This window comes from Mirounga leonina, unplaced genomic scaffold (assembly GCF_011800145.1).
Source record: "Mirounga leonina isolate KUSES-001 unplaced genomic scaffold, KU_Mleo_1.0 Mir_166, whole genome shotgun sequence".
Lineage (NCBI taxonomy): Eukaryota > Metazoa > Chordata > Mammalia > Carnivora > Phocidae > Mirounga > Mirounga leonina.
In genome coordinates this window covers 25080232-25094316 of record NW_023270418.1, presented here as the reverse complement: position 1 = coordinate 25094316, position 14085 = coordinate 25080232, and the positions used below count along the sequence as shown (strand labels likewise).

The 14085-nt window shown below is 36.1% G+C and overlaps 1 protein-coding gene across 1 annotated transcript; it reads left to right on the top strand.

Annotated features, from left to right (window-relative positions):
• The first annotated feature begins 10682 nt into the window (after window positions 1-10682).
• LOC118015576 (olfactory receptor 4S2) lies at window positions 10683-11618 on the top strand. Its single transcript, XM_035012319.1, has one exon. The coding sequence runs from the start codon at window positions 10683-10685 to the stop codon at window positions 11616-11618; it is 936 nt and encodes a 311-aa protein (XP_034868210.1).
• The last annotated feature ends 2467 nt before the right edge of the window (window positions 11619-14085 follow it).

Genomic DNA, 14085 nt, shown 5'->3' with positions numbered 1-14085 from the left:
AAGTCCACCAAATCATTAAGGTGTTAAGTAGCAACCTAAGATATGAACCTTTATCAGATGCCGTTTCCATTCTCTTCACATTTATGCCACATTACCTACTGAGCAAATGGACTTCCAGCTGTTTTCCACCATCTTAAAAGATATGGGTCTTACTCCATGTCTGCCATTAACTACCTCTATAACTTTAAACAAGTCCCATCCTTTCTCTATTCTACATACAATTTATTTGTGTGTGTTGCATGTGGTTGTCATATTTCTTTTTTATTTCAATTTTTAATTTAAATTCCAGTTAGTTGACATATATGGTAAAATTGGTTTCAGATACAGAATCTAATGATTTGTCACTTAACATATAACACTCAGTACTCATCACAAGGCCCTCCTTAATACCAATTACCCATCTAGCCCATTTCCCTCCATCAACCCTCATTTTTTTCTCTGTAGGTAAGTCTTTTATGGTTTGCTTTCCTGTCTCTATTTTTTCCCTTTACCTATGTTCATGTTTTGTTTCTTAAATTCCACAAATGAGTGAGATCATATGGTATTTGTCTTTCTCTGGCTGACTTATTTCACTTAGCATAATACACTCTAGCTCCATCCACATTGTTACAAATGGCAAGATTTCATTCTTTTTAATGAGTAATATTCCACAGTATATATACATACCACATCTTCTTTATCCATTCATCAGTTAATAACCATTTTGGAATTTATATATAATGCCCCAATCACACACATACATTCCATATATCCAGTAGAACTAAAGATATATTCTTGAAATAAGGACAAAATCAAGGCTCTTAATCATAGCAGAGATTAGTTGATAATTAGTTGATAATAGTTTCAGTGATTCTTCTTTTTGACAGGTTTGGTCAAGATTCAGAACATAAAGAGGCAGGAAAAAGGGAACTGGGACACAATCTGGGCATCTGAATATAAGAATGCAGTTTATTATTATATAAAACCTTCCTTTTTCCTAATCATTTTAAAGACACATTTTAGAGGTTGCTATTTAAAATGTTAGAAACACTGTGAAGAGATAGCTATTTTCTGTTGACATATGGAAGAACCCAAGGTGATTAAAGAATGTCCTGCATGTTTAACCATGCAGTTAAACAGCACAGCCACTTAGATGCAGTAGATCTAGGAGCAGAGAGTGACTATGTTGAGCCATCACCTTTTACCCATAACCAAATGTCCGCCACAGCAAAATCATGATTTGCTTAAAAGACTGTTAATGTCAATGAATTACTTCAATGGTACCAGCAGAGGAACAGTATGATGTAGTGGGCAGATTTCTAGTCAAATGTTCATGAAGGTGAGCATCCAGGGTCCTATGTCTTATTACCTTTATCTTGTTAGCACTGAGCAATTCATTCTCCCTGGTCCTCTTTCTTCAGCTGGTATTGGAACTAATAATCCTGGATCTGCCTGCCCTGTTCCAAGGGCAAAATAAATAAAGTTTATTTAAGGATGTACCTTATAGAGGCTTATGATTCTGATATGATAAAGTCTGAAGAAGAGTGCTCCCCGAAATGGAAAGGAACGAGTTGTTGTATAAGAAGATAGTTATCAGTATGTCCATCAGTTAATTGTTTTTACCTGTGGATTTTGTATTCTGCCACAATGGGGTAGTTGAAGAACTCATGTTAGACATACATTAAATGCAAAGAAAAAAAGTGGTGTTAGTATAAATTTGTTCTGGGTTAACACAGTCAAGCTTAGCAAAGTATTTATTTATGTGTAAATTGAGAATATCCAAACCTAGTCCTTGTTTATGTGGAATAATATGATCAGTTAAAGGATATATATGAACTTACGGATAACTTTTCATAAAGTTGTAGAACAAAAATGTAGCAAGTTCAAATCTTGGTTAAGACTCAACATCTCTCAGCATTTGGTCCAGGTCTGCTTAGTTCACAGTGACTGAATATCAGTTGGGAAAACACAAGCCCATATAGAAAAAAACATTCTGCAAAGCAGTGCCCTTAGAATCCTCTGGGAATGCTGCCTCATGCATAAATATCCCCTAGCCCATATTCAAATATTTTCCTTGTGGTCTTTATTTAATCCATAAAAAAAAAATCTTGTTTCTCTTCTCTTTTCTCTCTTCCTCTCTCTCTCTCTCTCTCATACACACACACACACACACACACACACACACACACACACCCCATATCTATATGCACAGGGTTTTAGGAGTAAAGAATTTTGAGTTCACCTTTTTACATACTTTTTTATTTAAAGAATTTCAAGAACCTCTCCTTAAGAGGTTATTCATTTATTATTTATTTATTTATTTATTGAGAGAAGGGGAGAGAGAGAGAGCGAGCAAGCACAGGCAGGCAAAGGGGCAGGGGGAGAAGAGAGAGAATCTCAAGCAGACTCCACACTGAGTGCAAAGCCTGCGTGGGGCTTGATCTCAAGACCCTGAGATTTTGACTTGAACTGAAAACAAGAGTCAGATCCTTAACTGACTGAGCCACCAGGTGCCCTAATTCTTCTGGCTTTTTAAAACTATTTATCACATCCATAATAAAGAAAAATGTGAAATTGAAATTTATGGGCTGAATTATGTGATACAATTAGACTAAAATGTTTAAATACCAAATGCTAAGTAATAATATATTCTAGGCACTTTAGTAAATGCTTTTCATTTAACAAGCATTTCATCTACACTATGACTTGATGATGTATATTATTGTACTATTGCCCCTGTTTTGCAAATAAGGAAATTTGAAACCAAGATTACACAAGTATTAAGGGGGAGTCTGTATCTAAACAATTTCTATATGATTTGAAAACTCATACTTTATTCATTTTGCTTGTCACAAATAAAAGCTTTAAACTATCAGTTTGCCCTCAAATTATCCAGATTTTATCTTGAATATCCTGAATGACCTCTCTTAAAAATAACCACCAAGAAAATATATTTCAGAAGAACTTAAACTTAAAGATAGGGATTCAATAAGATCAAATTTTTATATAAAATGAATTATTAGAAATCCCAATTATTTCCCCTCAATTTAAACATACATATTTACGTATATATGCATAAATTAAAATATAAAAATTATATATTACATTATACACACACACACATACATACCTAGTAATCAGGATGCTCACTTCTATAAGATTTTACATCTCTTTGGAATGTCAAGTGATCCTTTAGGCTGTGTTGTTTTTATTTTAATTTCTGTGCCTGTGCTATATAAAACAGCAAACACATGCGGAATGTCTCTGACTGTCCTGTGAATCTTCCATCCAAAAGAACCTTTCAGGAAAGCATTACTGGGAATACTTTGAATTAAAAGCACAAGAAGGACCTGAGGGGAAAACTCCCACAGGCATTTTACAGTGGCCAGTGCATATGTGGTTATAATTTGAAAAATAAAGTCCATATTTTTATAAGGCCATATAGATGGGCTTGAGGCTTATTTCATTAATCTCATGAGAGTTATTACCTAAGTGATTCAATACTTCTGTAGTGTTATAGCCTTGATGTAATATTATGGATATTTGTTTTTCTCCCTCTCTCCTTTTCTAGAAAATTTCCTTGGAGACTGAAGTCTCTCTTGTTGATCATAATACATAATATATATTTAATAAATGTTGAATTATTTATCATTCCAATTATAACCTTTTTGTGTTACTGGATATTACCTAGTTCGGGCACTGGTTAGAATTTGAAATGCCACAATGCATAATTATTTTCTCCCCTTATTTTAGTTTGTTTTTATCTTGCTTTGTTTTATCTCCCTCTCCTGAGAGAGAAATAGAGTGTCAATAGAGCCTAATGGGGGCAGGTTGAGTAAATCATAGCCCTCAGTTCATAGCAGATGATCCTCATGGGTCCATGCAAGGTCCATCTAAGGTTGTATTTTATAATATATTTTTCCCTTCTGCATTGCTCATCTCCACTTCCACTCCCTTCTGTGGACCCACCATACTCTAACACACTCAACTTTACTGGCCTGGGGCATTGCACATTCTTTGGGTTCTCCTACAGCTATCCAATACTGAGGAATAAATTTAACCAAGGAAGTGAAAGGCTTGTAGACTGAAAACCATAAGACAATGAAGAAACAGATTGAAGAATACACAAATAAATGGAAAGATATTCCATGCTCATGGATTAGAAAGATTAATATTCTGAAAATGTCCATACAACCCAAAACAATCTACAGATTCAATGCAATCCTGATCAAAATTCCAATGGCATCCCTGCAGTGTTCCTGACCTTAGGGAGAAAGCTCTCAGTTAACCCCATTGAGAATGATATTCGCTGTGGGTTGTCCACAGATGGCTTTTATGATATTGAGGTATATACCCTCTATCCCTATACTCTGAAGTTTTGATCAAGAAAGGATGCATGGTCATGGTGAATAATCCTTTTAATGTACTGTTGGATCCTATTGACTAGTATTTTGGTGAGAATTTTTGCATCCATGTTCATCAGGGATATTGGTCTGTAAGTCTCCTTTTTGATGGGGTCCTTGCCTGGTTTTGGGATCAAGGTAATGGTGGCCTCATAAAATGAGTTTGGAAGTTTTCCTTCCATTTCTATTTTTTGGAACACTTTCAGAAGAATAGGTATTAATTCTTCTTGAAATGTTTGGTAGAATTCCCCTGGGAAGCCATCTGGCCCTGGGCTTTTGTTTGTTGGGAGATTTTTGATGACTGCTTCAATTTCCTTAGTGGTTATAGGTCTGTTCAGGTTTTCTATTTCTTCCTGGTTCAGTTTTGGTAGTTGATACATCTCTAGGAATACATCCATTTCTTCCAGATTATCTAATTTGCTGGCATAGAGTTGCTCATAATATGTTCTTATAATTGTTTGTATTTCTTTGGTGTTGGTTGTGATCTCTCCTCTTTCATTCATGATTTTATTTATTTGGGTCATTTCTCTTTTCTTTTTGATAAGTCTGGCCAGGGGTTTATCAATCTTATTAATTCTTTCAAAGAACCAGCTCCTAGTTTCGTTGACCTGTTCTACTGTTCTTTTGGTTTCTAGTTCATTGATTTCTGCTCTGATATTTATTATTTCTCTTCTCCTGCTGGGTTTAGTCTTTATTTGCTGTTCTTTCTCCAGCTCCTTTAGGTGTACAGTTAGGTTGTGTATTTAAGACCTTTCTTGTTTCTTGAGAAAGGCTTGTATTGCTATATACTTTCTTCTTAGGACAGCCTTTGCTGCATCCCAAAGATTTTGACTGCTATTCAACATAGTACTAGAAGTCCTAGCCACAGCAATCAGACAACAAAAAGAAATCAAAGGCATCCGAATCAGCAAAGAAGTCAAACTCTCACTCTTTGCCCATGATATGGCACTTTCCACTTATGTGGAAAACCCAAAAGACTCCACCCCAAAACTGCTAGAACTCATACAGGAATTCAGTAAAGTGGCAGGATATAAAATCAATGCACAGAAATCAGTGGCATTCTTATACACCAACAACAAGACAGAAGAAAGAGAAATTAAGGAGTCAGTCCCATTCAAAATTGCACTCAAAACCATAAGATACCTAGGAATAAATCTAACCAAAGAGGCAAAGAATCTGTACTCAGAAAACTATCAAATACTCATGAAAGAAATTGAGGAAGACACCAAAAAATGGAAAAACGTCCTATGCTCATGGATTGGAAGAACAAATATTGTGAAGATGTCAATGCTACCTAGAGCAATCTACACATTCAATGCAAACTGCATCAAAATACCATCCACTTTTTTCAAAGAAATGGAACAAATAATCCTAAAATTTTATGGAACCAGAAAAGAGCCTGAACAGCCAGAGGAATGTTGAAAAAGAAAAGCAAAACTGCTGGATCACAATTCTGGGCTTCAAGCTCTATTACAAAGCTGTAATCATCAAGACAGTATGGTACTGGCACAGAAACAGACACATAGATCAATGGAACAGAATCGAGAGCCCAGAAATGGACCCTCAATGCTATGGTCAACTCATCTTCAACAAAGCAGGAAAGAATGTCCAATGGAAAAAAGACAGTCTCTTCAACAAATGGTGTTGGGAAAATTGGACAGCCACATACAGAAGAATGAAACTGGACCATTTCCTTACACCACACACAAAAATAGACTCCAAATGGTTGAAAGACCTAAATGTGAGATAGGAGTCCATCAGAATCATAAAGGAGAACACAGGCAGCAACCTCTTCAACCTCAGCCACAGCAACTTCTTTCTAGAAACATCACCAAAAGCAAGGGAAGCAAGGCAGAAATGAATTATTGGGACTTCATCAAGATAAAAAGCTTTTGCACAGCACAAGAAACAGTCAACAAAACCAAAAGACAAGCGACAGAATGGGAGAAGATATTTGCAAATGACATATCAGATAAAGGGCTAGTATCCAAAATCTATAAAGAATTTATCCAACTTAACACCCAAAGAACAAATAATCCAATCAAGAAATGGGCAGAAGACATGAACAGACATTTTTCCAAAGAAGACATCCAAATGGCCAACAGACACAGGAAGAAGTGCTCAACATCACTTGGCATCAGGGAAATCCTAATCAAAACCTCAATGAGATACCACCTCATACAGGTCAGAATGGCTAAAATTAACAAGTCAGGAAAAAACAGATGTTTGCAGGGATGCAGAGAAAGGGGAACCCTCCTACACTGTTGGTGGGAATGCAAGCTGGTGCAGCCACTCTGGAAAACAGTATGGAGGTTCCTCAAAAAGTTGAAAATAGAGTTACCATACGATCCAGCAATTGCACTACTGGGTATTTACCCCAAAGATACAAATGTAGGGATTCGAAGGGGTGCGTGCACCCTGATGTTTATAGTGGCAATGTCCACAATAGCCAAACTGTGGGAAGAGCCAAGATATACATCGACAGATGAATGGATAAAGAAGAAGTGGTATACATATACAATGAAATACTATGCAGCCATCAAAAGGAATGAAATCTTGCCATTTGCAACAACGTGGATTGAACTAGAGGGTATTATGCTAAGCAAAATAAATCAATCAGAGAAAGACATGTATCATATGATCTCACTGATATGAGGAATTCTTAATCTCAGGAAACAAACTGTTGGTTGCTGGATTGGTGAAGGTGGGAGGGATGGGGTGGCTGGGTGATAGGCATTGGGGAGGGTATATGCTGTGGTGAGCACTGTGAACTGTGTAAGACTGATGAATCACAGACCTGTACCTCTAAAACAAATAATACATTCTGTGTTAAAAAAAAAAAAAAGAAAGAAAGAAAGAGAGAGAGAGAGGAGACAGTAGTAAGGGAAAAATGAAAGGGGGGAAATCAGAGGGGGAGATGAACCATGAGAGACTATGGACTCTGAGAAACAAACTGAGGGTTCTAGAGGGGAGGGCATGGGGGGTTGGGTTAGCCTGGTGATGGGTATTAAAGAGGGCATGTATTGAATGGAGCACTGGGTGTTATATGCAAATAATGAATCATGGAACACTACATCAAAAACTAATGATGTAATGTATGGTGATTAACATAACATAATAAAATAAAATTTTAAAAAAAGAAAAAAAACTAATGATGTAATATATGTTGGCTAATTGAACAGAAAAAGAGTAAGTCTGAAAAAAATAAATAACCTTACTGAAAAATTTTAAAACCCTAACTGTATGTCCTATGTTTAAATTTTCTTCAATAAATGTAAGAGGAATAATTAATTAATTAATTAATTAATTAATTAAAATTAGGAAATGAAAAAATTTAAAAAAATTAACAAGTTGGAAAGGCTTCTTGAAATTAAAGCTCATTGTTTGTTATCTATTGTAGTTCTGAATATGGAGGGAGACTTTTGGAGATAGCCTTTCCCCAAGGTCATTAACATTTTACATCATTCTCTTTATATACACCTTATAAGAAGTAGAGAAAGCAGCATTTATTGCCAAATATTCTGTGAAAAAGCAGATTTCAGTAGGAAAGAGACAAAATCAGGAATGACAAAGATCTGACTTCTGCCAGCCTTTGTTTCAGGGGGTCAGAGATTCTCTGACAATAATTATTCACAAAGCAATTCCTAAAGCATCACTCTATTGTGGATAGCTGCAACCAAGTTATCTTGGAAGAGATTGAAGTGTAAATCAAAATTGAAGCCAGGGGCTATACTGGTGAGATTTTTTTTTCTTCTAAAATTAAAATAAGAAGGATTATGGAAAAAAGGAATTAAATACAATTGATATATTTTGAATACTTAAAACATAATTGTAAGACACTAGTCTCAGAAATAAGTGGAGAATAAAATTATTAAGATGATGGTCAGGTAATAAGGTGCACCTATATATGATTATAAAATGGGTAGCATGACTGTGAACAAGAAAATACCAATAATTTCAAAAGAAATTGGCATTGTCATGTTTGAAATGCTCAGAAAGTGGAGGAAGAAATTCTTTGAGATAGGTCTTAATTCAAGGACTCGTAAGTGTTCCCCTAGGACCATATAGATTGAATAATGGAAGCACAATATCCAGGCTTGTGTTTAAATGGTCATTTTCTTCTAGATGAAAGCCAAACAACATAATTAACAGTTATCAAAAACTACTAGTTTTCAGACCTCTTAAACTGACGGCTTTCTGAGTAAATATAGTTGTGTATTTTTTTATTTGTTTGTTTTAATTCAGAGGGACAAACAAAGGAGAATAAACATGTAAAAGGGGTATTCTTGAGTCTAAACCTGAATTATTATTACTATTATGATTTTTACCATTGATATTATCATTATTTCATGCCCTATAAGATAAAGCACACTTGTAATGACTACTCTGTCAGCCATAATACACAGATCTGAGAAAACGCAGCCCTGCAGTCTCCCAAAAGCTGGAAGAGCCAGGCACAATGTTGCTGCAAAGAGACAGCTGAGAGCACAGAGTATAATAGAAGCTATGTGCACTACACATGACAGATCTGGAGGGGACGTGGCCTCAGACAAAATTCCTAATGATGGCCTAAGACAATGCAATGCCATCCTAACCTACCACTGAAGGAATCATTTACAACTGTGGCTCAGCCTGAGGAAAAACTTGTACGTTTAAATCAAAACTATTGTACATACTCCTTTCCACATGCTTTATGTCTCTGAACTCACTAGAGCACCTGAAGTCCTAGCACTGAGGATGCATCCAATATTGTCTTCTTTTAAAATATTTCCAGTGATGATCTCCTCAAATATCTAATGCATCCTGACTGGGAGACCAATATAAACCAGCATGAAACCTAAATATTAAAAAGATGATGAAGGAATTAGTGAGATTAAGGGCAGAGTCTTTCCTTTTTTTCCCCCCTTTGAATCTTCAATTTTTTTAGTTAACAGGCAGATGTTTAAAAGTAATTCCTGGGGAATTCTCAAAAACTGAGTCTGAAGATGATAAATCACCCGAGATTTCACTTCCCCTCCTTTCAAATCCAACATGTCTTGATGTGTTTCCAGCAGTTCCTTTCATTGCTTTATCTTATTTTGTCTCTGCCTCTTCATCAGTGTTTCATGGCTATTTCAGGCTGACAGAATGGATTTAATTTCATAGTAGAAATAACGGCTCATATGATAATGGTAATGAAACTGAAACTTTCTTATTTCACAAATGGGATAAGAGAAGCCTCATGAAGCTAAATGATTTATCTAAAATTTCTGCACAATTGTCTCAGAAGATGTGTATAATTACTGTCCTCTTTCTAAATATACCCACCACCTCTTGAGTATAAGAGTTTGATATCTAATAGGGAACTGTAAATTCATTCACTCAAAGATAAGAGCATTCTAAGAGAACCTGTAGAGATCACCCACACTGAACTACTTGAACACTCATGGCATTATTCAGAAGGGAAAATACAGGGACATGTTTTCACTTCTGTGAAATAAGATGAGCTTTTCCAGATATATAAAAAATACCATATCCCCCAACACTGAATCGTTTCAAAATTAGGTTGACTGCCTTATACAGAATTAGAACTACTAAATTTGCATCAACATGGATGAAACTGAAGTTTATGCTAAGTGAAATAAGTCAAGCAGAGAAAGACAATTATCATATGGTATCACTCACATGTGGAATATAAGGAATAGTGTAGAGAATCATGGGGGAAGGGGGAGGAAACTGAATGGAAGAAATCAGAGACGGAGACACACCATAAGAGATCTGGACTCCAGGAAACAAACTGAGGGTTACAGAAGGGAGGGGGGTGGGAGGATGGGGTAAGTGAGTGATTGGTATTAAGGAAGGCATGTGTTGTGATGAGCACTGGGTGTTATACGCAACTAATGAATCCTTGAATACTACATCAAAAACTAATGATGTAATATATATTGGTTAATTGAACATATTAAAAATAGATTAATCAATTAATTTAAAAAGAACTAAATTTTGAGAAACAAATTTAAAAAACGTTTTAAAAAAAGGTGAAATTCTTCATTAGATGTGCGACTTAGAGAATTTGCTTTATGTCTCTGGACTTTGTTTCCTCATCTAACATGAATGAATGGACTAAACATGGAGGTAAGCTGATCAAAATATATACCCCTCAATTTCTCTAAATTTGCATGCTAAGAAGCAGTAAATATCCATTTTTACATTCCTAACTACATGATTCTCCGTGTATTTTGAGTCATAAATACATGTTCCTTGTTATGTTTTTCTTTCAGATAATTTTATCTTGGGAACTTGGTGTGCTAGACTAATTCCATGGGGAAAATAAACAATGTAACTGAATTCATTTTCTGGGGTCTTTCTCAGAACCTAGAGAGTGAAGAAGTTTGTTTCGTGGTGTTTTCTTTCTTCTACACAGTCATTCTTCTGGGAAATGTCCTCATCATGCTGACTGTTTACATGGGCAACCTTTTCAAGTTTCCGATGTATTTCTTCCTCAACTACTTGTCTTTTGTGGATATTTGTTACTCTTCAGTCACAGCTCCCAAGATGATTGTTGACCTATTAGCCAAGAGCAAAACTATCTCCTATGTGGGGTGCATGCTGCAACTCTTTGGGGTACATTTCTTTGGTTGCACAGAGATCTTCATCCTTACTGTTATGGCCTATGATCGCTATGTGGCTATCTGTAAACCCCTACACTATACGACCATCATGGACCAGGGCAGATGTAATAAAATGTTGCTGGGGACCTGGATAGGTGGGTTCTTACACTCCATTATTCAAGTGGCTATGGTAGTCCAGCTACCTTTTTGTGGACCCAATGAGATCGATCACTACTTTTGTGATGTCCACCCTGTGCTGAAACTTGCCTGCACAGACACATATGTTGTTGGTGTTGTGGTGACCGCCAACAGTGGTACCATTGCTCTGGGGAGCTTTGTAATCTTGATAATTTCCTATACCATCATCCTGATGTCCCTGAGAAAGCATTCAGCAGAAGGCAGACGCAAAGCACTCTCCACCTGTGGCTCCCACATTGCTGTGGTCATCATCTTTTTTGGCCCCTGTACTTTCATGTATATGCGCCCTGATACTACCTTTTCAGAGGATAAGATGGTGGCTGTATTTTACACCATTATCACCCCCATGTTAAATCCCTTGATCTATACACTGAGAAATGCAGAAGTAAAGAATGCAATGAAAAGACTGTGGGGCAGGAGGGTTTTCTCAAAAGCTAATGGTAAATAGTTGAAAGTAACAATTTAACCTGGATGATCTTAAATCTTCTCATCTGTTCAACAAAGACAGTAATGACAACCTTATAGGTTTTTGGAGGAACAAAAGACAGAATAACACTTTCTACATGCCTGAGGTATTATTTATCATCATTATTATTATATTTGTTCTAATATCTCATAAGTAGATAAATTTTCTGAATGAACTAGGCCAGAGGAATCTTATTAAACTCAGAAGCTCAGCATGATCATTCTCAGCACCATTGTTTTCTCCTCCCCATTTTGGTCTTTTTGCCATTTCCTTAAATTGAGAGTCTACTGTGAAATGTTTAAGTTCATTTTCTCGCATTTAGAACTGTGTTTGAAACATATTGAGCACTCAATATGTATATGTTGCATGCACAAAAGAATAAAGGAAAAATAACAGATCTGATCTACAGTGTTCTGATCTTAGTCCTCCAAAACACAGTGGAAACTAAATCTAGCAAGGCTGCAAAGGGAGGGGAGGTGAGTGCAGCATATGAAAGAGATTAAACAAGTTTAAAACACAAAAGACTTGTTCTCATCCTTTGCTCTTAGGAGAAAGAGTTTTCCATTCTCTAAGACTCATTTTCTTTACCCAAACAATAAGGAAAGTGGGGATAAAATTACCTCTAAAATGTCCATTCTAATGCTAACATCCCATTTATATGCTTCTGCTCACTCACTAAGCTTGCCTTGTCTGTAGCCAGTGGTCTCCAATTAACACAAAGTGACTAAAGGGAAAGACTAAAGAAAATGAATGAAAACAAAGACAACTGTGATGAGTTAGCCACTTGATTCAATCAACAGGGCAAATACAATGCTGAAATTCATAGCTGGGAAACTGTATTTCCTCCAGTGTTTGAGCCAGGCACCTTTACTGAATTCGGTGAGCCATTCATCACACACTTCTTCACTTTATGCATCTGAACTTTATTTTTCTATAAGAAATGAACATATCACTGATTATCCCTCTCATTGTTTCATGGTCTTTTGAACAAATCTGATTATTCAAGTGACTACCTATACCTGGGTAAGTGTTTATGGTGGAGTGTGTGTGTGTGTGTGTGTGTGTCTACATTACACTGAAAACTGTACATAGTGCTTTTAAAAAATATCTCTTATATTGATGCATTCACAGAGTTAAAGATAAGAAAGACCAAAGGCAGCACCATATCTGGATTAGAAGTTATAATTAAGAAACCCTGGCTCTGGAATCACACCATGGAACATGTTTATTGTCCCAGCTTGGAATCTTAATGGACTTCCATTTGCTCAGTTTTTAATGATGACTAGATCAGTGCTTCTCCAACTAGTTTGATCGTGGGAGTCATTGGGAGAGACCTCTGAACAGATAACAGTATCTGTGCTGAGAGTTTCTAATCTGTTAGGCCATGGTTAAGGGGTATTCAAAAATCTATATTTTTAACAAGCTCATCTCATAATTGTTATAGAGTCAGTGGAACATCTGAGCACTTAGATTGGAAAGAGTAGGACCGGATGATACTTGTTCTTAGAGCACAAGAGGTCTGTGAGTCAATGAAATACTAGGAGCCCTACCCTTGAATATAGGCCTTTGTCTGTTCTACTAACTGATGCAAAGGCAGCTAAATTTAAATAAGTTTAGAAAACATTGAAATAAATGAATATTATCCATTTGTAACTTTCCTCCACAACACTCTTTCATTCATATTTTTGTGCTGATGGCTTGAATACCAAGGAATGTTAGTTCTATTGAAGGTCTGAAGTCCCCAAGAAGATAAAAGCTGACAGATTTATTATCCTCAAAGACCAAGAAGCAGGGCATATGAAATAGTATTGAAGTTTCTACCAATGACTTTATACATTTATTCCTGTTCACAAAAGTTCCTCAGGGTCAATCCTAATCAGAGGAGCTCAGAAAGTTTACTCTTAGATCCTTGGAAAGAGATGACCAATAATCATTAGAACCAGACTCTCCCCAGTTTCATAGGGTTGAGTCTAGTTTATACCATTCTATTTCATAGACATATGATCACAGCATTGCCCGCCAACCACTGAAGTTTTATAGGTTTTGTAGTTTTACAACCTTGCTGTTACAAGATGACAGATAGGACTTTGATTAGAGCCTTCACTGATGAAAAACATGGCAACCCTTCCCATTTTCCAGATGAATAAATTAGTTTATTTCATAGTGGAAAACAATAAAAATATGTCTTCCTATGTCTTCCTATCAGTGGTTATACTTCTGTTCTGTGGAGTAGCAAAAACATTTTTAAACATGTTTCCTTATACCACTCAATTTAATCTGTAAAAAACTATTTTTTTCATTCATGTTCCCCCATATGTCATTCCTAATAGAAGAGTCTGTTTGATAACCACACATAGTAAAGAATACATATTTTAGAAAAATAATTTAGAAAAATCGCCAAAGAAACAAACAACCACAACCCACAAAACATGTCACCAATAATGTCAGA

What these genes read in the sequence shown, in the direction of transcription:
- LOC118015576 (XM_035012319.1), top strand. Translation starts at nt 10,683, where the DNA reads ATGGGGAAAATAAACAATGTAACTGAATTCATTTTCTGGGGTCTTTCT.